General features: G+C 33.7%; 1 protein-coding gene across 4 annotated transcripts; it reads right to left on the bottom strand.

Annotated features, from left to right (window-relative positions):
• Positions 1 to 716: 716 nt before the first annotated feature.
• LOC114269644 (hydroxyacyl-thioester dehydratase type-like protein) lies at positions 717 to 25,871 on the bottom strand. Of its 4 annotated transcripts, none has more exons than XM_082899188.1 (5): positions 8,038 to 8,417; positions 4,072 to 4,125; positions 3,575 to 3,916; positions 1,282 to 1,397; positions 717 to 1,192 (listed from the first exon to the last, which is right to left on the bottom strand). In XM_082899188.1, the coding sequence occupies exons 2-5, from the start codon at positions 4,099 to 4,101 to the stop codon at positions 1,081 to 1,083; spliced, it is 600 nt and encodes a 199-aa protein (XP_082755314.1). In that variant the 5' UTR covers positions 4,102 to 4,125; positions 8,038 to 8,417; the 3' UTR covers positions 717 to 1,080. The 4 variants fall into 4 exon arrangements, with proteins under 4 accessions (XP_082755314.1, XP_082755313.1, XP_082755316.1 ...); XM_082899187.1 differs by having other exon boundaries at positions 4,060 to 4,125; positions 8,038 to 8,375; XM_082899190.1 differs by lacking the exons at positions 4,072 to 4,125; positions 8,038 to 8,417 and adding an exon at positions 24,915 to 25,871.
• Positions 25,872 to 26,779: the final 908 nt, after the last annotated feature.

Consider the following 26,779-nt stretch of genomic DNA (forward strand, 5'->3'; position numbering starts at 1 on the left):
GTTTTTTGTTTTTTGTTTTTGTTTTTTGTTCTTTTTTTAATTATTTTAAATGAAGTTGATCGGGTAATGGTTGCCCTCTATCCTGCCAATAGATCTCTCAATTTCCTAAATAGGAGTTATAACGGTGGCAATTATAAAAGAGAATGTGTTTTGTCAAAAAATTTGTTTTTGGTTTGAAACAAAAATAAATAATGTGTTTGATATTTGTATATGTTCAAAATTAATTTAAAAAAAAAAAACAAGAAAATAATTTGCTTAGCTCTCGGAAAGGGCAGTAGCCACAAGTGCTAGTGTAGAAGGGTAGTGGGTGGTTGTTTGGTGTGTGTTTTTACTTTTTCAAAATTTTGATAATTGTGTATTTTTCCAGTGAAAACCATCAAATGTGTTTTTGTTTATTTTGCAATTTTAAAGGAAAAAAGAAACCCCAAGCATGATCCTGGATCAGGATGAGGATCATGCAAAGTTGATTGAGAAATTTAGAGAGTTGATTGGTGTGCACCACCTGTTCCACTTCTGGTTTAGTTTTTAAAATTATTTTTTAAACTAATTTGGTGACCGTTTTTAATAAATAAAAAAAAAATCTGTTATTTTCATATGATTAAATGATCTTTAAAAATTCAAAATTATTATTATTATTATTATTATTATTATTATTATTATTATTATTATTTGTGTTTTAATTTTATCAAACTAATTTCCAAATGTGTTCTCAAAAATTTCAAAAAGCCTAACCGAACAGACTTGATTGGGAAATTTAGAAAGTTGAATCCACCTAAATTTACAGGAATAACAGGGGAAACAAATGCAGAAAATTAAGAGTAAGCCAAATGATACAGAGATATAACATTATGGTTGTCACAAAGAAGCAGAAGGTGAATTTATCTATTTTCTATGCGCTGATGAAGCCCATCCATGGCTACACCAGCAAGTGCACCAGCTCCAACAATGCCTACTGCTGTAATGAATCAGGCACGGTTTTGTTCAGACTTCTAATGATAACTATTTCTCTGCTCAGCTTCCATTAAAAAAACTGCCACTAAAAACACTGCCACCAGAAATTAATATGCTCCATAGGTGAAGTCAGCCTGTAGATTGCCCTTGCTCCATAGCTAGAGTTGGTAAAATTGCAGTAGCCTCGCCTTCAACAACAAGATGGTCACCATGTTTGAAGCATTTTGTTTTGAATTTTGCTCTATTTCACAAAAGCAAGCACCTGATGTGTCAAAGTTGATGCACTTCATTTCAGGTAGACAGATAATACATCAGGTTGATATTACTTACATATACTTGTTCTTGATTTCTCTTATATTAGTTGCTTGTACTTCACCAATGACCTCCTCTCCAATATATACTGGTGATCTGAACTGCAAGCTTTGTGAAACATACACAGCTCCGGGCTATACAATTCCCAAATAATACAATCAGATGTAAGCATCCAGCATTCGAGGCAGACTCAAAAAGAATCCATAACAGTTCTAAGCACCATTACTGAACAAAATTCACTAATCAAGATTATCATCTCTTTTTTTATTTGGTTTAAATTTTCATAAGCATTAGAACAAGGTACTACTTACTGGAACTTATATGGGCTCCTTTTCAAAGTATCGTCCACTGTTTCAAGTTGGTACTGTCATAATTAACTTGTTAGGGTGGACATGGATTTGTTTAATTCTAATCCTACTTGAAATTCATGGTTAAGTTCTTGCTTAAATAGGTCATATCGGGACAAGGTGACAGGATCAATTGCTGGTGACAATTGTTGTTGGGCTTGATTTTGTGCTTGGAGCGATAGAAGCTGCATTTTAAGATTTCTCAATTCAGACCTTAGTTAAGATTATGCTCTCATTTAGCAATTTTACAATAGGCTCCATTTGTTGCAAATAGAAAATTATGACCTATATACTAGACTAGATAGTAAGAAGGGAGAGAAGAGAATACACAAACTTACTAAGATTAGAGAGAGGAAAATAAGAGATTTTAATCAGGTTAAGTGCATCAAGAGTGAGGACACTAAGGTGTTGGTGAAAGATGAAGAGATTAAGGAGAGGTGAAATAACTATTTTGAGAAGTTAAATGAGGAACATGGAGGAAGGTCAAAAGGAGAGGAAGTAGCCAGCAATAAAGAAAACCAAGACTACAGGTTCTATTGCAGGATTATGAACTTTGAAGTGGAGATTGCACTTAAGAAGAAATAGAATAAAGCTTTAGGACTCGATGATATTCCTATTGAAGCTTGGAAATGTTTGGATAAAAAAGGGTTGTTTAGTTGACTAGGTTATTTAGCAAGATTTTGTTGACTAAGAAAATGTCAGAGGAGTGGAAGAAGAGCATTTTAGTGTCAATCTATAAGAATAAAAAAGATGTCCAAACTTGCAAGGAATCAAGCTGATGTGTCATATAATGAAAGTGTGGGAGAGAGTGATGGAACGTTGATTGCGAGATATAGTAGAGGTGTTAGAGAATTAATTTGGATTCATGCTGGATAAATCAACAATAGAAGCGATCTGTCTTTTGAGGAGAATAATAAAAAAGTATAGAGAAAAAAAAAGAGACATTCATATGGTTTTTATCGATCTTGAAAAAGCATATGATAGAGTGTCTCAGGATATAATCTGGTAGGTGTTAGAGAAGAAAAGGGTGACAAAAGAGTACATTGATGTGATGAGGAACATGTATAAAGGTGTGGTGACCACTATCAGATCGCCTGCTCGAGAGACAAGTGAATTTTCAATTACTGTGGGGTTACATCAAAGATCAACCTTAAGTCATTATCTTTTTGGTTTAGTTATGGATGAGTTGACGAGAAATATTCAGAATGATGTGGCATGGTGTATGCTTTTTGCAAAATGATATCGTGTTAGTGGTTAAGACTAGAGACTTTGAGAGAAACACTTGAATCTAAAAAAATTTAAGATGAGTATTACTGAGATGAGGATGCTAAGGTGGATATGTGGCAAGACTAGAAAAGACAAAATCAGGAATGAGTATATTCGTGAATGGGTAGGAGTAGCACCGATAGAAGATAAGTTCCGAAAGAATAGATTGAGATTGTTTGGTCATATACAACGGAGAACAATCGAGACAGTAGTAAAGAGATGCAATACAGTGACGGTTGATGGAAGTGTTAGGAGAAATGGCAGACCTACATTGACGTGGGCAAGTATAGTAAATAGAGATTCATCTCTTTAATTTGACTAACCAAATGGTCGTTGATAGAGTCAAGTGGAAAAAAAAAAAAAAAGATTCATGTAGCTGACTCCATTTGATAGGAGTTTAAGGTTTGGTTTGGTTTAGTTTAGGAATAGTATGAAAGTTGATTCTAACAACAATAAGTTGAAATATGTACTTCCAAATCCCAAAAAAGAGTGAAGGAACAACTCCCTCTTGGGATTTTTCCTTCTTTAGTGATTTTCTTCTTCTCCTTTAATTAATTTCCCCATTTAGCAGATAGTAATGGTCTCTTGTAAGTTGAAACATTCAAGGCACAGAAAATTATCAAGAACCTAATCAACTATCCTACACCAGAGAAACAAATCTATGAAGTGAATGAAAGAAACCCTAGAAGTGGACTTACAAAATGAGAAGCAATGATTCTTGGAAAGAGGGAAGCAATAAGCATCCCATGAACAAGTCGATCTTCAAATCCAGCATTCTGAGCACTCTCAATATCAAAATGTAGAGGATTCAAGTCATGGCTTAGCTTTGAATATTCAAGAACATCTGAACTTGAAAAAATCCTCACTTGCTTTAAAACATCACCGCTTTTAACCATAGATGCTGACAATGAAGAGAACCCCAGAGAGGGGATAAAGCTTGAAACAACCCGCTTCATAAGCATTTTCCAGAGGATTCTATGTTGGTATTGTTTCTCAGATCGGAACGAATTTAAAGAAACTTCAATTTCAGTATGTTGCACCTGAAACAGGTAGATTAAGTACAATATCATTATCAGAAACAGTTCTAGTAAGAAAATAGTAGATAATGGGGGAATTGCTGAGCTTCCCATTTACGAAAATTTATTTGTCTCTCCAACAGGCGATCTAATAGTGGTCACCACACCTTTATACATACCCCTGATTCCCCGCCCTTTAACTTTGTCATATTATGAGGTTTGATACAAACAATCTAAAATCAAAATATTTGGTTTGGTTAGATCAATCTTGAAGCATATTGCAATCAACAATAGCAAGTAAGAATGAATATTGCATGACCTCACCTCTGCCTCTGTCAACAGGTAAGGGTTCAAGCAAATGAGATAGAAAGGAAAAGGGGAGGAGAAAAAAAAAAATTTTAACCAAAACGACGCTGTTTTGAACCCTGGCAGGGGACACTGCAGGAAAGAACGGCAGAGGAACCGGACTCGAGAGTATGATTTTCAAATTCTTGAATTATTCTTACAACTGTTGTCTATAAATGTATGTATTGTCTATGAATTTTTTGAATACATGTCTATGAAATTTGAATGATTGTCTGGTGTTGCTCACAATTCTTGTTTCATTTTTTCTCGGATTCGATCATAACAATTGCCCATTGATATTTGTACGCCTTCTATTCGATGAAATGCTTAGCAGAGATGTCGCATTCTGATACACACATATTAATGCTCCTTCTTAATGGAATTCATATAATTGTATATGCAAATTCCAATTTTATTGATATCTTGATTTGAGTTTTTTTTTTTTTTTTTTTTTTTCATATCTTGAAAAGGAGTGTATATGCTTTCTCATTGATACTGTGACAATCTTTATCCTGAGAAAGTGATTCACCTGTTAATCAGCATTCAACTAATGCACATGAAGTAAAATTTTGGCATATCTTTTTATTACATGCCTAGTCCAATGTTTTAAGGGAAATGCAATGGTTAATATTGGTATGCATGTGTAAAGTGTATTGAAATATGTGAAATGTGTATAGAAAATGTATAAAAGTGTATAGAAATACGTGAAATGTGTGTTGAAATTATCTTTTTTGGCAGTAGTTGGTTCTTTGGGGTTCGTTAAGCAAGACCCATTTACAATACAGCATTTTTGAGATAATTATCAACTTTGATCCGCAAAATCACATACAATGGGATGCCACCTGTGAACATTGGTACTCAAATTGCCCCGAAGTTCTTGTCCCATTGGGCATAGGAGCAAATTATTTCTTAATCTGACCCTACTTTTTGTGTTGGCAAGTGTTTTTTGACCCAAATTTTAGGCAAATGGGAAGCTCAGCAATTCCCCCATTATCTACTATTTTCTTACTAGAACTGTTTCTGATAATGATATTGTACTTAATCTGCCTGTTTTAGGTGCAACATACTGAAATTGAAGTTTCTTTAAATTCGTTTCGATTTGAGAAACAATACCAACATAGAATCCTCTGGAAAATGCTTATGAAGCGGGTTGTTTCAAGCTTTATCCCCTCTTTGGGGTTCTCTTCATTGTCAGCATCTATAGTTAAAAGCGAAGATGTTTTAAAGCAAGCGAGGATTTTTTCAAGTTCAGATGTTCTTGAATATTCAAAGCTACGCCATGACTTGAATCCTCTACATTTTGATATTGAGATTGCTCGGAATGCTGGATTTGAAGATCGACTTGTTCATGGGATGCTTGTTGCTTCCCTCTTTCCAAGAATCATTGCTTCTCATTTTGTAAGTCCACTTTCTAGGGTTTCTTTCATTCACTTCATAGATTTGTTTCTCTGGTGTAGGATAGTTGATCAGGTTTTTGATAGAAAGGAAAAGGGGAGGAGAAAAGACAGAAAAAGAAAGAAAAAAAAAAAAAAAAAAAAATTAACCAAAACGACGCCGTTTTGAACCATGGCATGGGACGCCACTGGAAAGAACAGCAGAGGATCCGGACTCCGAAATATATGCCACTAATGGCTTGAGTGCAAATGATCTGCCATACTATCCTGCCGTGGTATACAAAACGACGTCGTTTTGTGTTAAACGACCATTTTATTTAATTTTTTTTTATTTTATTTTTTTAATTCAAAAATCCAATTCCCTTGTTTCCCCCCATTTCTCTTTCTCTGTATCGTCTTCTTCGCCTTTTGCTGAGTCAGTGAACCCTAGCAAAGAGAGAGAAGCATCGTGAGAGGCGACTGAACCCTAGCAGAGAGAGAGTTATCATGAGAGGCGACTGAACTAACGCGAACTGAGAGAGGAACTGAGAGACGAAAGAGATGGCGGAGATGGAGGAGCAACGCGATGGCGAGCAAAGGACCGTGGGCGACGATGAGTCCGGTGGCGATGCGATGGCGGGAAGGCGACATTGCGGCGACAGCGAGGTCTATTTCATCATCTTGCTGTTATATATTGATTCATTGATGGTTGTATATTGATTTTAGGCATTGATTCATTGATTTTAAAATCTGAAATGTCATTTATTGAAATGTTATATATTGATTCATTGATTCAGATTTTGGCTCATTGATTTTTTAACCCATTGATTCAGAATAAGGAACCCATTGATTCATTGATTTTAACCCATTGATTCAGATTTTAACCCATTGATTCTTGATTCATTGATTTTAATCCATTGATTCAGGTTTTAACCCATTGATTCATTGATTTGAATCTGATTTCATATGTTATACATTGATTCATTGATATGTATTTTTTTCGATTCATTGATTCAGATTTTATATATATCAATGAATCTGATTTCAGATGTTATAAATTGACTCATTGATATATATTGATATATTTTAATACATCTGTCTAAATCTGAAATGTTATATATTGATTCATTGATTCAGATTTTAACCCATTTCAGATTTTAATCTGTTGCCTAGGTGTAATCTGTTAATTCAAATTTAGATTTTAATATATTTGATTCAGATTAATTCAAATTCGATTCAGATTTTAGTTCAAATTGATTCAAATTTGATTCAGATTAACCCATTTTAATTCAAATTTGATTTTAATATATTTGATTCGGATTTTTATCTGTTAATTCAAATTCAGATTTTTTAAATCAATTAATTCAAATTTTTTCATATGAAATGGGTTCACTAACTGAAATGGGTTCAGTCACTGAAGTAGGTAAATTTTATGTTCTATATATATAAGTCAGATTTTTTCATATGATTTATGTTCTATATATAATTTCCAGCGGCGTCCCATGCCATGGTTCAAAACGGCATCGTTTTGGTTATTTTTTTTTTTTCTTTTTCTTTTTCTGTCTTTTCTCCTCCCCTTTTCCTTTTTATCTCATTTGCTTGAACCCTCTTACCCGTTGACAGAGGCAGAGGTGAAACAGAAATGGGTTTTTGGTTTGAGCTTCCAAGTGGACAGTCGACCTCTCATCGGTGTATTGTTCGAGCCATTTGAAGAGGTGAAGGAGCTCACACTCATCTCTACTCTCCCCCCACTCTTCCATTGCTCGTCAGAAATATTCTGATGAATGCGAAGATCAAAAATGGGTTTCTAGGTTTTTGGTTTACTCTTTTTTTTTATTTATTTATAATTTTGATTGATATTCATCAGAAATAGTTCGATGAATGCGTAGATCGGAAATGGATTTTTAGTTTTCTTTTCTTTTCTTTTTTTTAGTGATATTCATCGTAAAATATGCCTATCTATTTGATTATCTGTCGTTTATCATGTTTGTCCCGAACACTTATTCGATTATTTGTTGTTGTTTATCATGTTTGGGTCATATTTTCTCAATCTCAGATTGAGTTTATTTTCTTTTCTTGATTGATATTCAAAATCAAATTCAATGGAGAATCTTCGAATAAGACTTCTCCGACGCCGTCCTTTAACTCTTAGTAGCAGGAATCGTTACAGTAGGTGACGATTTTGTGGGAGAAACGCGATTTTGCGTTCCCGAATCAAAATCGTGTAAGAAACGCGATTCTTAAGAGAGAAAATCGCGTTTCGTTGTGAGATGAAACCGTCTATCAAAATCAAACAACTCCAGACCAGATGCAAAATAAATTCGATCAAGATTTTGGGTAAAAATATGAAGCATATATACAAAAAAAAAAAAAAAAAAAAAATTAATAGCACATACGAGATATCCATTAAATTCAAATATTACTTACAAAATTTGGGTATATCTAAATCTGATTGGCAATTTCATGAACAGGTTCACATCTATTCATACATCCATTACTCCATAATCAGTGAGGATGGCTCTGGGTCTGCCGTCGGTGATGCAATTGCTGAGCCTGAGGTTGGAAAATGTTTGGTGTGGACAGAGGAGATAGATACTGGGGCTGTTTGGATGAAAAGGAACTATGTGGTGGAGTTGAGAAGACCTAGCACTTGTCAAAGAATGGAGGAAGAACTACAGTGGAGTCGGTCGGCAAGAAGCAGCTGGAACGTTGGTCATCGAAGGTATAAAGGAGGGAGGGAGAGAGAGAGAGAGAGAGAGAGAGGTATATGCAGAGTTTTTTTTAAATGGGTGTATATACCGAGTTTGGGTGAGAGAGTAAAGCCTGTTTCAATCTCACCTTTTAGATCTCCAATGCCACCGAGGATCCTCTAGAGTGAAATTTTCCTAAAGTTTCTTAGAGTGTTATATTGTGTGGTTGAGATTTATTAGCAAGTCACATCAGAAAAATTGATGTGACTTACCAGTAAATCTCAACCACACAATGTAGCACTCTAGGAAACTTTAGGAAAAAATCACTCTAGAGGATCCTTGCTCCTCCAATGCCTTCTACAAATAGGTGTAGGTTATAGGTGTAGGCTTTAATTATTCTCTTTGAAATAATACAATAAATAGTGTTGTAGATTAACAAATATAATAAGGAACCTCACTTGTTAAAATTGAAATGTTTGAAAAAATATACTCACTTCGATCAAAAATAATATAGTTTTATTTTGGGAAATTTAATTTTTTTATAGTATAATTATTTTACCTTAAAAAATTAATTTTTGAAAATTATTTTTTGAGAGTATATTTTTTTAGAGAATATAAATTGTCATAATTATATTTTTTGTGATATTAATTAATTTAAGGATAAATTATAAATATATCCCTCAAGATTTGCTTAAAGTACAGATTATCCTCTGTGATTTAAAAAATTACAAATACTTTCTTATTAGAATTTTTTATTTAACATAATTAATTAAAAAAAAATTCATAGTCGATCTCCTATACATGAATAAAATTACTTAAATTATTAATTGAAACATATTTTTAATATCATTAAAAATCGTTAATTGACTTAATAATTCATTAATAAAATGGACGATTTGTTATGAAATTAGAAATCTCGGAGGGTGAGATGTAATTTTCATAACCACAGGGAGCGATTTGTATTTTAATCAAACCTAAAGAGGTGTTTGTAATTTACCCTTAATTTAAAAGAAGGGCAAAATAAAAAATAAATATTATTTTAGTCTTTGATTTTTAAAAAGTGACTAATATTTTGAAACAATAAAAAATAAAATAAGGGACTAATATTTTGAGACGGAAGAAGTATTAAAAAAGTGTATAGATTTTATATAAAAAAAATATTGAACCGCGATAACAAATGCCTCAAAATTGATATATTTTTTGTTTTTATTAAAAAATATATTGTCTTTATTAGTGAAAAAAATTATATAAATGCTATATTTTTTCATAATTTAATAATTTATTTTACTGTTATCATCACTATTCTGTTATTTTCTCATGATAATATTATAACAGAGAAAATAACAAAAAACAATTTACTAGAACAATTTTAAATACGAATTTTTAAATAATTTATATAATATTCATGTGAGTTTAAATACACTGCCAATATTTAATAAATATTTGACAATTCATTTATGTTGTCTAATATTTTTGAAAAGAAAAATTTTATTTAAGAAAAATTCTAAAACACAATCATTATTGTATTGTAATTGTGCCACATTATATGTTATTTAAAATAATATATATATATATGAATTAAATATTATTAAAAAATTTAATTTAACAGTAATATCATGTCATTACCAATCTATTGTATTATTAACTACGTGAACTAATTTAAGAAGAAATATAAAATTATATCAGAATAAATAGTTACAGTTTAAATAATAAATATCAAAATTATGTAAATTTTTTTCTTTTTCTAGTTCCTCGTGTAAACTAATTTAAAAAATAAAATTTTCAAAATTTTCAAAAAAAATTTAAAAATTCAAAATAAGTCAAATAAATCACTATTTTTTGTTTAATTTTATTTTTCTTGGACATTTTTAAAATTTTTAATTTTATGATTCTTGTGTAGAATCTATAAACCTAAAACTTTTTTAAAAAATTAAACAAATCGTTAACTTAAAAAAAAAGATTAAAAAAGTAAGCCCCAAATGCACACTCATATTATTTTCATAATTGGTTAGGATTAAAAGTTCTTTCATAATTGGTTAGGATTAAAACTTTTTTATTTTTTATTTTTTTGTCTTTAACTAAACAAATTGTTAACTAAAACAAAAAGATTAAAAAAGCAAACCCCAAATGCACACTCATATTACTTTCATAATTGGTTAGGATTAAAAGTTCTTTTTGCCAAATATGTTGGGTTGGCTTTAAATAAATGGTACAAATAAAATAACAAAAATTTTATTCATCTCATAATTTGTCAAATAGTAAGTTGGTGAGTGACATATGACAGACTGATTATCAATCACAAACTCAAACATGATCAGAAAGTCTATTATGTCAATTCAGATCGCAAGAGATTAAATCATTTGTCAAATAGTAAGTTGGTCAGTGACATATGACAAAGTCTCAAAGACTGAGTATCAATCACAAACGCAAACAATTGATCAGAAAATCTACTATACCAATTTAGATCTCAAGAGATTAGATCATTTGTCAAATAGTAAGTTGGTCAGTGACATATGACAAAGTCTTAAAGACTGAGTATCAATCACAAATGCATACAATTGATCAGAAAATCTACTATGCCAGTTCAGATCTCAAGAGATTAGATCATTTGTCAAATAGTAAGTTGGTGACTGACATATGACAAAGTCTCAGAGACTGATTATCAATCATAAACTCAAACAATTGATCAGAAAATCTACTATGCCAATTCAAATCTCAAGAGATTAGATCATTTGTCAAATACTAAGTTGGTGAGTGACATATGACAAAGTCTCAGAGACTGATTATCAATCATAAACTCAAACAATTGATCAGAAAATCTACTATGCCAATTCAAATCTCAAGAGATTAGATCATTTATCAAATAGTAAGTTGGTGAGTGACATATGACAAAGTCTCAGAGACTGATTATCAATCATAAACTCAAACAATTGATCAGAAAATCTACTATGCCAATTCAAATCTCAAGAGATTAGATCATTTATCAAATAGTAAGTTGGTGAGTGACATATGACAAAGTCTCAGAGACTGATTATCAATCATAAACTCAAACAATTGATCAGAAAATCTACTATGCCAATTCAAATCTCAAGAGATTAGATCAAGTGTCAATTCAGATATGAACGATGAGATTCGATTTTTAAAATTAATCAAACTGTGCACATACTTAGCCTGAAGGAACACCCGATTACAAATATAGACCACAACATATAGTTGGGTTATTAAAATAGTTCACTACTTATTAGTAATTTATTTTTTAAATGTACACTAATTAACTGAAACCCAATTTCATGTTGGGTTTATTGCGCTTCCTACCCTTAAATTATCATCAAATTATCTGTTTAGCCCCTGAACTATCAATTGAATCAATTTAGTCCTTAAAATATATAATTACTCCTATCTTTATAAAGACAGAATAAAAAATTAAGATATTTTCGAAATAAAATTTTAACTAAATAGGGTGTTTTATTAATTTATAATATTTATAGACTTATATTTTATTTTTATAATCATTTTAAAGACTAAATAAATTTTAATTAAATATTTTAAAATTTTAATAAATTCAATCAATAATTTAAGAACTAAACAAATTATTTCAAAACTAAATAAATAATTTGATGATAGTTAATATACAAAGTGTAATAAACCCTTTTATATTTGTTGAGCCAAACAGTCATTCTACTACCTATCAACCTGCCATACACTTTATTTCTTGAAAATTGTTGAACTATCTATCAACCTGCCATACACATGCTTCTCATTTAATGTTTAGGATTGACAATTCAATTTTTTATTATTTATTTGCTTCATTTGCTTCTCTGAGTGGACAAAAATTCAAAGAATACGTACAAATTTATTTTATTATTATTAATGGCCATTGCAGATCCAAAAGACACTTTGAGTTTCTATATTTTTTTTTCTTTACAATTGTCTTGGACACTGCTACAATCACTCTCTCTAGGAACTTGGTCATTTTCTCTCCCATCAACACCAACGCCAACACCAACTCTATATGATGGAGGCGAAGCAAAGCAACAAACGCAGAAGAAGAGCACCAAAAAAATGCTCAAGAGCTGGCAAACGAATGCAGAAGAAGTGCACCAAAAAAAACTCAAGAGTTTGCATATTCATATTGTAAATCAAAACACAAAACATGCAGCGGAATAAAATCATCAGATCATACCTTTTGATGATAGAACCTCGTGGATAAATCACGTGCTTTCAGAATCAGATCAATCAATCCCAGCAGTGGGGTGATATTACAATGGTGAATATCACCCACACAAACCACAGTGCAACTGACTTGATCGTTGTTTCTTGGGAGAGAGTCAGTATATGGGTAGAAAACAGACTCAACGTTGTTTTCTCTCTTGGTTACCCATAACCATATATCAGATATAAAATATATTTATCTCATTTATCCATTGGTTAAATGAGATAATATCTGATATCTATATCATCTATCCATATCATGATATGATAGATATATATCCTGAGTGGCTCATCCAAATAGGTTTGAATTCAAATTCAAAACCCATTTGGATGAGGTTCAAAAGGTTCTAAGGGTCATGCCACATGGGCGCCCAATTTCTAACATCTCCCACTCGGACATGAGTTGGCATGACACTGCCACGTCTCAATCTCAATCTCCCCAAAAATAAACAATCTCATACTAGCCACTGCACCGTGCGACTGCTGAGAACACCTGCATGTGGGAGCTCTATACTAGAAACTCAAAATGAGCCAGCATAGAGACATCAACCCAAAAAGAATAGAAATAGTGTCTCATATACCCCAGACCCATCTAATTACACCGGTCCAAAAAACATCTCTAATCCCTCAAAAAGAGCATGTTTGACCCTCTTAATTCTTGCAATATATTCACACTCAATTCGCCTCTCATACAGAGCGATGTGAGTTGCCGGCAGTGAATATACAACAGTGGTGTAATACTAGATGATCTTCCCTTTGCACTCATGCCATTTAGTTTAGGATTGACCGCTTTCCCAGTGATGTCCCTTAAGGCCGAATCATGCATGACCGCAGGCAACATACCAAAGTAGCAGAACATCAACCCCTTACCTTATGACATAGTCAAAAGTCACAAAAGGGTACATAAATGAAAGTCATATCAATAATGACTCGTAAGACTCACACGGTGAGGAAGCAGGGATCCATTCTCTCACCTCATTACTCGGTCGCCAAGCACATATAGTATGAATACATGCTACGGTGGAGTAACTCTTCCATAAAGAGTGAAGTCATACTCGATACACCGTACAGATATTAGTCTAGTCGCTTTCTAGCGCCTAACCCGAATTCTCTATTTGCTCGCCTTCTAGGCGCCAAATGAGATCTCGAATCTGACTAATCATAACAGGCACAACATGGAAAGTGGGTACTAACATCCATGTTTGGTCCTTAACACGACCTCATCTTGGTTATAACCAAGGCGACATACATAGTGGATGATTTAAGCCTCTCTTGGCTCCGAATAAAAATAAACCACCAGTCTCATCCTTGCTCGCTCCCAAGCGCCAAGGGCGATTGCTCGTGTGAGTGAGCCAATCTTGCCTGCTGACATCATCATTTGCTAATCATTATGACACAAACCATAATAGTGTCAACATCCCATCATCTCAAAATAAGTGATCGATTTAAAAAAAATTGACCACAGCTTGCGCAATTATAGACTCCAAACATAAGCCTTATCAGCACCTCTTGCGATAAGTATATACAACGGAATCCACCATGTGCGCCTCACATGAAATGATTTAAGATCACTACCTCTTGCGCTATAACCTCTCTAAAGATATTTTTGGTGACCAATTTGCGTTCATTCTTAATGCGCCCAACTAGCGCAGATGCGCCCAACTAGCGCATTGAATTTTACAAGGAGCAAATTAATATGCTTCTAATAAAGCATTTTATCCACAGTCTAATGAGCAAGGTCAATGTCTATACAACTCAGTTAACCATTTATCAAAGATAAAACTTATCATGCCGAATACGCCCACATAGCGTACTTTAGGCTCCCACAACAAAGAAAAAATCAAGGAATATAGGTCATCTGTTTCTCCCAAAGACAATCTGAGGATTCACTCAATAGCTAAGGCTCTGGCTTTTACCGATAGGTAAGTCAATGGGTTTGCAATTTTGCATCTAGAATCGTTCTAGGATATTCCTTATGTAAGTCATCGAAGACAAACCGAGAATTTTCCTAAAACAATCCCTAAGGATCGTACATCCGAGCATATGAATTACATCACCCATGTCCATCATATCTAAAATGGAGGACTGCCCACCCTAGGTGGCGACAACCTTATAAATTCCTGGCTCATAATGACTAAGTAAGGAAAAACTTCTTTTGGACCATTGATCATGCCTCAGTGGTCTTCATCGATCATCGTTGCCCTATCATGGCTTGACGAAATCTAAGAACCACTGTTTGGATAACTGCTTTAGGCTGTAAAAGATTTATTGGAACCAGCAACCTTTTTGCGCTCCTAACTTTTCACTATAAAAGCAGAAGGTAAATCCTTACGGATCTACTTATCCAATTCTCTAATGAGAAATCAGGTCACAATGTCCACAAATCAATGTTCCGAACTTATGTCAATTATAGCCTAAGTCAAAATAACCTCACTCCCCAGGAGGAAGTCTTCTCATGGTCTACACTTTCCTCAATGGTGCGACCATTCGGTATCTAGCGAGCCTTATGTCTCAACAATGACTATCCAAATTACGCATAACTTTATAACAGTTTTGCGTCATAATGGAAAGTCAACCAAATTATAAAAATGGTTAATCCTCAAAGACTTTGTCTTAAACTGCGCAACATTGATCCACTTTCTAAAAACAGGAGACTAGAGCCTTTGGCATTATCCTAGGCTCTTTATCATCTTGCGGAGCAATCATGAATGTTTCCCTCTCAATCACCCAGTGATGACGTGGAAAATTTTCACATTTGCTACCACGCAACTAAGAATGTAGAGTATTCTGTTCTAATGGAGTAATCCATTAGTAGACACATCGCTCCCACTGTCCCTAGGATATTGGAAATTTCTTTCCATTCTCAACTAGGCTACATAGAGCGCTATGCTTGGAATTCTCCATCTTATAGAGTTCCGAAAACTCTATTCACGTCACCTTTACTAATAAAACTTTATGTGACTTAGTTACACTACCACAAAGCTGCTTACCTATATGCACATGACCCGGAGGGTTTGCATGACCGCATACAATAATGCGCCACACGACCCTTTGTGTTTACAAGACAGCATATAATAATGCGCTATAGAACCCTAGGTCTTAACTTCGCAATCTTATGAGAAGTAGAATAAAGATAAGCTGCTTAATGGTTACAGATCGCCCATAGATGGCTCTCTGCTAACCCATTACTCAAAATGGAGTGTAAAAACTGATATGGAGGGCACTTAGTTAGGGATATAGGCAACAAACTAGTGCAATTCCCAATTGGGAAACATTTTGCGCCATTATCTACCTAACATTAACAATATTTAATTCCTTATCTCTACTACACCAGTGTGTTGTTGAGTACTAGGAATAATCAATGTTCTAAGCATCCATCTCTCTTCACAGAGTTTTTCTGAAAAAATAACTCAAATAGATACTCGCCACCTTGGTCAAAACTAAAAGCACAAAAAACTCTTATCTAATTGATCTCGACCTTATATGTGCAATGTCAAAAATCATCTCAAAAATTTTTGACTTATGGGAGATCAAATAGTCTTGACTCAGATGCATATCGTAATCTATAAATGTGTCGAGATTGAGGCTTAGCTATCATACCCTCACACATATCTAGTCACAAAATATCATAGTGGACTAAATGCGCCAAAACAAATGACCTTCTGCGGCCTTCCTACTTACTTGTGCGCACCCATTGCGAACAAAGTTACACATTCACATGAGAGCAGGATGTCATAAGCGAGTGGGCCCGAGAAGGCCTACTCAAACCATCGTGTCATCATCTCATTAATGTGATTAAGTATAATAAGCCACTGGTTCATGACCAATGTCATAAACTAATTCCAATCATCTTAATGTGTGAGTTCTCGAAGACAAGTTTTAAAGGTTTAGGCCCAACTAGGTAATGACTCACGACTAAGTCATATTCACTAGATCATAAAAAGGATGTCATGGAGATATCAACTGCGCCTAAGTCGCAAATTTAACTAGTAAGTGCTAATCCCCTGCATCTTCAAGTCAATTTTATTCTCCATACACTTTAATACATCTAGTTGAAAAATGACGATACTCCTGTTGCCATCTCTATTTCTCGCTTCATAGTTACTTGCAATTAATTCTACTATCCACAAGAAGGAGAGAATAAGCTATCAACTATGATAGCTCCTGAAGTAACTTAAGCGCGAATTAGGCTAAAGAGTCTAATTCAACACAATGCTCTTACAAGCGATGCGTTAAATTCTTAGAGTCATAACAACCTTGTCAGCCTTAACCTTTTCATTACTATGCTGCAACGTTTGCGCTTAGTGGTAAATGTTATTCAAAACGTTAGCCTAGTAAAGGAATCACACAAAGAAGCACCTCATCCATGTTTCACACTCAAGTGTGGAAACAGTAAGTGTCCACACTTAGACAAGTTGGCAATGCTAATAGATTTTGCAGCCACTAAGCGCTAATCTTTTCACTCAGTGTTAATAGATTTTGCAGCTTCTAAGCGCTAATCTTTTAACTTCACGTGATATTTCAACGCACACTATTATAGTGCATGAAATTTCGCTCAATCCACTCCCAATAATTGGGTAGAGAGCAAAACACTGCTCGTACTGGCTACTCGTCTTACACTTAATGACTAATTTATTTAAGCTCGCATTTCTTGGATGACGTGACTCTTGAATGTTACTTCATCCAATGATGTAACATTATTTACAAGTCAAATTACAAAGTCAATCCGCGCAGCTCATTAGTCAAGATCATATACAGATCTATTGAGGGCTTACTAATTTCATAACTCCAAAACTCGCCAACCAAAACTATGTAGTGTGCCGCTAACTATAGCGCACACATTAGTTTTTATTGTGCCAAACAAGGCAACAAAAACACGGCGACTTTGAGTCATGTTTCCTTACTTTGGCTCAATTAAGGTTTGACCTAAAGTCTCCAAGACTTTTGCTCATCTAAAGAATGGGATTAGTTTGTTCACATTTGAACATCTCTACTAAGTTTAGGTCAACCAAATTAACTTTCATAAGCTAAATCAATTTAGAGAGAAATTCGCATTGGGATTAATTTGATTAGCATAATATAATTTTGCCGCAAAAATCTAAATTAAATAGTGACAATATTACACAAGTCGCAAGATCGAAAATCCGCTATGCTCGTAATCATCTCTTGCGCCACAAGTGACAATTATCCAAAATTTAGTTTAATTTATGCGCAAAATATTGGTTTTCGGGAGTTAATCTACAAAGATTTCTCTCAACCGAATAACCTCCCACTGACTATGGCATATACAAAGCATGATAAATTCCATACAATAGCATTTTAATGTAAATCTACAAATAACTCATGCTATATTTATTTAATAATGGAATTCTAATAAATAAATAAATAATCATGCTCTTCTAATTACAACATATTACAAACCCAAAAAAATATGCTGTATTCAATATTTAAATTATGCCATAACAGAAAGTACATCATCCTGAAATTTTCTGGTATTTTCTGGAATTTTAAATAACTAATTAAACACACATAAAATTAGAAATAAAAAATCCAGAAACTAGTAAACAGAAACAATATTCAGATTATGCCATAATTAAAATGTACATTGTTCTGAAATATTCTGAAATTTTTCTGAAATATTCTGGAATTTTAAATGACTAATAAATACACATAAAATTAGAAATAAAAAATCCAGAAACTGATAAAATGAGACAATATTACCAGTAGATATTAAAACATTTCAGAAGTCCACAATAAAAATTTCAACCCCAGAAAATTAATCATGCAACACCAGATGCATTTTAAAGCAAAACAAATGCATTATTAACACAGGAAAAATATTACATATTTTCGTAAAATTTTCAAAATTTTACAGAATATAGAAAAATTAATTCTGAGTCTAAGGGTACCAACCATGCTTAAAACAAAGCTATAACGAATAAATTATGGCCAATTAACGCAATTCAGAATTAAAAAACAAACAAACAGAGCCTTAGAGCCAAGCCAGCACGGAAAAACGGCTCGGCTCGGCTCGGCGCCGCTCAGCGCAAGTCGGCTCAAGGATCGGCTCGGCGCGCGGCTCAGCCTCGGCTCGGCGCGCGGCTCAGCCTCGGCTCGGCGCGCGGCTCCAGCACGCGGCGCGCGTGCGTGGACAGCACCGCCGACGCGCGCGTGATGGCGCGTGCAGGCGCGTCAGCATGGCATCCGGCGCGTGTAGGCGCGTGGGCGCGCGTGGTGGCGCGTGGCTTCGGCGTGGTGGCGCGTGAATGCCACGCGCCGCCTTCCAGGGTACTGACAGTTCCGATTTTTGTACTGCCGGACTCCTTTTTCCAAAATAAAATCATTTATGCTCTTAAAAATGACATTAATGATCATAAAAATAAAATATTTTGGATCTCCACATCTTTTATAAATATACACATGATAAAAGAAAGCACGAAAATATCCATCATTGGCTCTGATACCAATGTAAATCAAAACACAAAACATGCAGCGGAATAAAATCATCAGATCATACCTTTTGATGATAGAACCTCGTGGATAAATCACGTGCTTTCAGAATCAGATCAATCAATCCCAGCAGTGGGGTGATATTACAATGGTGAATATCACCCACACAAACCACAGTGCAACTGACTTGATCGTTGTTTCTTGGGAGAGAGTCAGTATATGGGTAGAAAACAGACTCAACGTTGTTTTCTCTCTTGGTTACCCATAACCATATATCAGATATAAAATATATTTATCTCATTTATCCATTGGTTAAATGAGATAATATCTGATATCTATATCATCTATCCATATCATGATATGATAGATATATATCCTGAGTGGCTCATCCAAATAGGTTTGAATTCAAATTCAAAACCCATTTGGATGAGGTTCAAAAGGTTCTAAGGGTCATGCCACATGGGCGCCCAATTTCTAACACATATATTCCTATCTGCAGAGCATATATTCATTTGTGACAAAGGTATGATATCCTTCCAAACACTTCCAGATTTTCCATTTCTTTTACAGAAATATTTTTTTTGTAATAATCTTCCAGATTTTCCATTTCTTTTACATAAATATTTTTTTTGTAATAATGTGTTGTATGTTAACAGATTTTTCATGGATCCCCATAGTCAAAACATGGACTCTGAAGATGAAGTTGAAGAACCAAGTGCAACTCCACTTTGGAAATATGTTACAAAAGTTCCTGGTGAAGCATCTAGTGCCAAACCTGGAGGAGGTGGATCAATGAAATTCATTTGCAATTTTGGTTGCAAAACAGAGGCATATACTGGTTCTTATTCACGAGTTCGACAACACTTAATTGGAAAATTACCAGGCCAAAGATATCAAGTGATAGGAGTATGTCCAAAGTTGAGCCAGGCTGAGAAGGAATTACTAAAGGAAGAAGAGTTGGCTGCACAAAGAATTTTTGGTGGAAATTGTAAGTCTAGAAAAATTCCCATGCCTTCAAAGACACAGCAACCATCTCAGACCACTGGAAAATCTTCAGTTGACAAAATGTTTCAAATAGCTAGTAGAGAAGAAGTTGATCAGAAGATTGCAAGATGCATTTACGGCAATGGCATTGCTTTCAATGTTGTGAGGTCACCATTATGGGCAGATATGGTCTCTTCTATTCTCAATGCACCAAAAGGGTACAAATCCCCCAACTATGAGAAAGTTAGGACTGCTCTTTTGGACAAAGAACATAAGAAGGTGCAACAATCTCTCACTCCCTTGATGCAGGATTGGAGCACTCATGGGGTCTCTATTATTTCTGATGGTTGGTCTAATTTAAAAAACCAACCTCTTATTAACATCATGGCTATCTCTGGAGGTAAAGCTATTTTTATAAATGGGCATGATGTTTCTTCCATAGAAAAGACTGGGGCTAATATTGCTGAGTTGCTCTTGAAGGCCATTGATTATGTTGGCCCTTCTAATGTGGTCCAAGTTGTGACAGATAATGCTTCCAATTGCAAGGCTGCAGGTGCGATAATTCAGCGGAAGCATGCCCATATTTTTTGGTCTGGTTGTATGGCTCATACGTTAAATCTGTTGATGAAGGATATAGCTAAAAGTGAGGATTCATTGCTGTCCTTTGTTGACGAGTCTTACAAAAAAGGCAAGGCAATTGTTAAATACATCAAAAATCACTCCTCTTGTCAGTACTTGTTCAAGACCTTTTCAGCATTGGAGCTTCTCAAAGCAAAAAAAACCAGGTTTGGCCATAATTTTATTATATTGCAAAGACTTGTTAAAGTGAGACCATCATTAATGTCTATGGCTCTAAGCAAGCAATGGGATAACTTAAGGAGGAGTTCATCCTCACCAGAGCAACATGACATTGTCCAACAAACAATTATGGATGATGACTTTTGGAAAAAATCAAAACAAGTCCTCAAGTTTACAAAGCATATATATAAGATGCTTCGTTTTTCTGATTCTGATAAAGCAGTTATTGGGGAGGTTTATGAGCAAATGGATACAATGTTAGGAAATATCAAAGACTCTCTTTGTGATGATCTTACAATCTATGATTTGGTTCAACAATATGTGGTGGCAAGATGGGATAAAATGAATATTCCTCTACATTGCCTTGCATATGTTCTTGTTCCTAAGTACTACACAAATTCTTGGCTTTCACAGCCAGCTCCTGGTGGTGTGAGTAGGAAGAAGCCTCATTTTGATAAAGAGGTGCAAACAGGATATCTTCAAGCAATTGAAAAAATTGTTGTTGACCAAAATGAAGCTTTTTTGATACACCATCAAATTAGCGATTTTGTGAGTAACAAAGGTGTTTTTGCACAACCCCAAGCTGTGAAAGATAGAGCAACCATGACTGCATTATCATGGTGGCATATGTATGGTGGGGCTGCTCCTGAATTGTTTTCATTGGCAATAAAAGTTTTGTCACAAAGTGTAAACACTTCTTGTGCTGAGAGATGTTGGAGTACCTATTCCTACATTCACAATGTGAAAAGGAACAAGTTGAATGTGGATCGTGCTGAAAAATTAGTTTTTGTGCACTACAATCATAGGTTATTATTTTCTTCTTTGTTTTATTTGTATTATCTATTATGTTCTAATTTTTCTATTTTTTTTTCTTATTATAGTATAATATTTGTTCTTCTTTTGTCAACAAATTATAGGTTGTTGACAAGATATAGGGATGATTATGAGGACTTTAATAATTGGGATGCCTATCCAGAAGATGCCAACATAGAGGAAGATTTCACTACAATAGAACAAAGGGATAATGTGTCTCTCTCAGATAGTGAAGAGGATGCTGAAAACAACTTTGATGATGTTGGTGTTCCAAGCCTAGCTTTAACTGTTACTGCCTCTCCATCTTGCCCACCTCCAACTCCAACTATTCAAGAGTCTTCTTCAATGGAGAAGATAGAGAGAGCACAGAGGAGGCTTGAAAAGGCAAGGGGTAAAAAGCAAAAGAAATGAAGGATTTGGTGCACTTTGGAGAAAAAATGAATCAAAAATTGTCTTGTTTGTTTTCTTTTTCTTTTTTATCTTTGTTTTTGGTAGCAACTCTACTTTTGTGGATTGGTGAACTTTTGTTGTTTTGTTGGATTTTTGTTTTTTTGTGGTGATGCTTAATTTTTTTGCCCAACCTTAATGATATATTTTGTCTATCTAATGGGAATTTATAAAATATTTGTCAATTTATTTATTAAAAAAAATATATACATGTATGTCAATTAAAAAAATACATATAGATGAATTAAAATATAATTAATAAAAATAATATATAAGCGCTCCTAATTTACGACTCCTCTAAGTGGTCACGTTCCCCCGCTCCCGCTCCCGCCCCCGCTCCCGCTCCCGCTCCCGCTCCCGCTTCGTGCAACTAAGCTTTAACTTTGTCACATTATGGGGTTTGATACAAACAATCTAAAATCAAAATATTTGGTTTGGTTAGATCAATCTTGAAGCATATTGCAATCAACAATAGCAAGTAAGAATGAATATTGCAGGACCTCACCTCTGCCTCTGTCAATAGGTAAGGGCTCAAGCTAATGAGATAGAAAGGAAAAGGGGAGGAGAAAAAAAAAAAAAAATTAACCAAAACGACACTGTTTTGAACCTTGGCAGGGGACACTGTAGGAAAGAACGGCAGAGGAACCGGACTCGAGAGTATGATTTTCAAATTCTTGAATTATTCTTACAACTGTTGTCTATAAATGTGTGTATTGTCTATGGATTTTTTGAATACATATCTATGAAATTTGAATGATTGTCTGGTGTTGCTCACAATTCTTGTTTCATTTTTTCTCGGATTCGATCATAACAATTACCCATTGATATTTGTACGCTTTCTGTTCGATGAAATGCTTAGCAGAGATGTCGCATTCTGATACACACATATTAATGCTCCTTCTTAATGGAATTCATATAATTGTGTATGCAAATTCCAATTTTATTGATATCTTGATTTGAGGTTTTTTTTTTTTTTTTTTTTTTCATATCTTGAAAAGGAGTGTATATGCTTTCTCATTGATACTGTGACAATCTTTATCCTGAGAAAGTGATTCACCTGTTAATCAGCATTCAACTAATGCACATGAAGTAAAATTTTGGCATATCTTTTTATTACATGCCTAGTCCAATGTTTTAAGGGAAATGCTATGGTTAATATTGGTATGCATGTGTGTAAAGTGTATTGAAATATGTGAAATGTGTATAGAAAATGTATGAAAGTGTATAGAAATACGTGAAATGTGTGTTGAAATTATCTTTTTTGGCATTAGTTGGTTCTTTGGGGTTCGTTAAGCAAGACCCATATACAATACAGGATTTTTGAGATAATTATCAACTTTGATCCTCAAAATCACATACAATGGGATGCCACCTGTGAACATTGGTACTCAAATTGCCCCGAAGTTCTTGTCCCATTGGGCATAGGAGCAAATTATTTCTTAATCTGACCCTACTTTTTGTGTTGGCAAGTGTTTTTTGACCCAAATTTTAGGCAAATGGGAAGCTCAGCAATTCCCCCATTATCAACTATTTTCTTACTAGAACTGTTTCTGATAATGATATTGTACTTAATCTGCCTGTTTTAGGTGCAACATACTGAAATTGAAGTTTCTTTAAATTCGTTCCGATCTGAGAAACAATACCAATATAGAATCCTCTGGGAAAATTTGATTCATGTCTCTCTTAGATCAAACAGGGCAGTCCTATTTGAATCATGTCTCTATTTGATCTATATTGTTCCAGACCAAATTCAGGACTCAACCATTCATTTTCAGAACTCAGAGACTCAACAGAGGAGGTTTTGAGTACTCATGAAGGCCACATCTATTAATATATTGTACAAATGTATGTTCCGTCACCTATGTTTTTAATCAGGGGAAAGAGTCTCAAATATAATTTGAGATTCGACACTCAGATAATTTTTTTTTTATTTGATAGACAAACTTATTTATACGCTTTTTCATCTGTACTATATAATTTTTTTCAAGATAGCTGTTAAAATTTATTATTATTATTATTATTATTATTATTATTATTTTAATTTTTATTATTGCTTATGTTGGCTACTCTATATTGAAATCCTGTGTTGGTTCTTGATTGCAGGCAATGGGAAGGGGATTTCCCACACCCCATTGACTCTAGTTGTGAAAAAAAAAGGTGTTCCTGATCTTACAATGGTGGACCTTCCTGGAATCACTAGAGTGCCTGTTCATGGCCAACCTGAAGATATCTATGAGCAGATTTCAGGGATCATAATGGAGTACATTAAACCAGAGGAGAGTATTATTCTGAATGCTTTATCTGCAACAGTTGATTTCCCAACATGCGAGTCGATAAGGAAAAAAATGAATTCAAGGACTCAAAGACTCAAAAATGAATTCCTCAATCATTCTGCGTCAAAAGTGTCAAATAAAAGGAAAAAAAAAATCATTTTTAATAGTAATGTGGAACCCAAATTAAGGAACCCAGATTAACACAATATATTCAGCAGTCTCAAACATTGAACAAAAAATGAAAGGATTTTATATTCCACATCTCACCATCTCACATTATTCAGCAGTCAAATGGATCTCACCATCTCTCATTATTCAGCAGTCAAATGGTGAGCATGATGAGACTATGCCCAGATTAATGTCATTATTCCAATAAATTGGGAATAAAACAAACATTGAACAGATTAACACAAAACAATGAACAGATTAACACAAACATTGGGAATAAATTCGGAATAACACCAAATCAACAAAAATTTGCAAAAATTCAACAGAAATAACACCAAATCTGTTTCAACAACAAATCCATCAAACTCAACATAAATCAAAAGCATCTATTGGCAACAAAATCATATAAAAAAAAGTAATAAAACACGAAGGGACGAAGGGAGAAAAATGATCCTGAAGACGAACGTACCTCGTCGCCGTCGTTTCGCCGTCGTCGCCGTCGTTTCCCTTCGCCTCACCGCTGCCTTTCCTCTCCTCGTCGTTTCGCCTCTACTCTCAATTCGTCTCACTATGGTTCTCTTTGAGTTCTGAAGCAACATAAAAGAAACGAGAGGGAAAAAAAAAAAAAAATTGGTCAAAAACGACGTCGTTTTTTACCACGGCAGGAAAGTGTGGCAGAAGATCCGGACTCCTAATGGCTTAGGCTTCTTTAGGGCTCAGACCAAAAAGTTCAGGTTGGGCTCATTGCAATTCTACAGTGGCTTTCAACTAATTATATTCTATTTTGTTTTTTTATTTTTATTTTTTAAATTAACAATTAAAAATTAAAAAAATAGGATAACTTACAAATACATATCCTAAAATTTCTTTAAAATACAGATTACCTCATCTGGTTCTAGAAATTACATCACACCCCTTCAAGTTTCTAATTACTTAATAAATTACTCATTTTATTAATAAATCAAGTCAATTAACATTTTTTAATGATGTCAGAAATATATTTCAAGTAATTTTATTATTATGTAGAAAAGTAGTTAAAAATTTCAATTTTTCTGTTAATTCTATTAGATAAAAAATTTCGACAATGAGATATTTGTAATTTTTAAAACTAGAGAATACAATTCATATTTTAAGTAAATCTTAAAGAATATATTTATAATTTATCCTAAAAAATATAAATTAAAAACATCAGTCACTTCGTGTTTATCAACTTATTTTTTAAAAAATTTAGCTCATAAACTATGACTGATTCGTGATAATCAACTTATTTTTTAAAAAAAATTAGCTCAAAAAGTATAAGTAAAAATCATACTAGACATTTTAACCCATACTCTCAACTTTTTTTAATAAAAAAAAAAACCTCTAATAAAGTTGCACAGGTGTCTATATATCTCTATAGACATATAGTACTGCTAATTTATTAAAAAACCTCTAACTCATGGTGTTAAAAATAGAATCTAGTACTGCTAATTTAAATATGTTAACAAAATTAGATAAATACAAACTAAGAAAATTAGTTGGTTGCAAATAAGTGGTAATACATGTGGAAGTGTGTCATTTTGCACAGTCCTCTTTGCCATCAGAGCATAGTGGTTTTTTGGGCAAGTTGAGTCATATCGCTTCTTATATTTTTTATTTACAAAGAGATAAAAAGATCAAAAATTCAGTTTTTAATCAACTTTCCATGTCTCACACAATCCATTAATCTTGAATTTGTCAAAAGAATGAAAATATAATGGAAGTTGAAATTACTAATTACATATTTAATTTCTAACGAGTGATTAAACAAAAATCTATCTTTTAACAATATATATTTATTTTCTTTTCATTTTTAACCCATTCAAATAAAAAGGGAAAAAAAAAAGTTTATCTCTCTTCATTTTATTTTTTCTCTTTTTTTACTTGAGCAAATCCAAAATCCCCCGAGTATTTTGCTTTCACATTATAGATTTTGTTAAATTCTTATGAACATAAATAATATTTTCAGTTTATTAAATTGCTTGAATTTTGAGTGAGACAAACATTTCCAAAGGCCCACAGGCACTATTTTCAATTCCAATCTCTTCATATGGTCAGTGGGCCGTGAATTAATTAATATAATTTAATGTGGTCAATATCATATTCTATTAGTGTTTAGTGTGGTGGTCCTTTTATTTCACACAAAGAATGTCTAATTTATCCTGCCTTTTGGTAAAATATTACATACTTTTATATAAAAATGTATGTAATAATGAGTATATAATCTTTTAAGTCATCTTAACATATATTTTAAAGGAAAAAATTAGTCTAACATCTCTATTCAATTTTTGATAATAGGAGAGATTCACAATGTTA

The sequence above is a fragment of the Camellia sinensis genome, chromosome 12 (assembly GCF_055761805.1).
Source record: "Camellia sinensis isolate YWXY chromosome 12, ASM5576180v1, whole genome shotgun sequence".
Lineage (NCBI taxonomy): Eukaryota > Viridiplantae > Streptophyta > Magnoliopsida > Ericales > Theaceae > Camellia > Camellia sinensis.

Bases quoted from the DNA above. Each gene is read 5' to 3' on its own strand.
- LOC114269644 (XM_082899187.1), bottom strand. From the start codon at position 4,101: ATGACAAAGTTAAAGGGCGGGGAATCAGGGGTATGTATAAAG. The intron at 3,917-4,059 runs GTGTGGTGACCA...TACCTGTTTCAG, and splicing joins AATCAGGGGTATGTATAAAG to GTGCAACATACTGAAATTGA. The intron at 1,398-3,574 runs GTAAGTCCACTT...GGAATTGTATAG, and splicing joins GAATCATTGCTTCTCATTTT to CCCGGAGCTGTGTATGTTTC.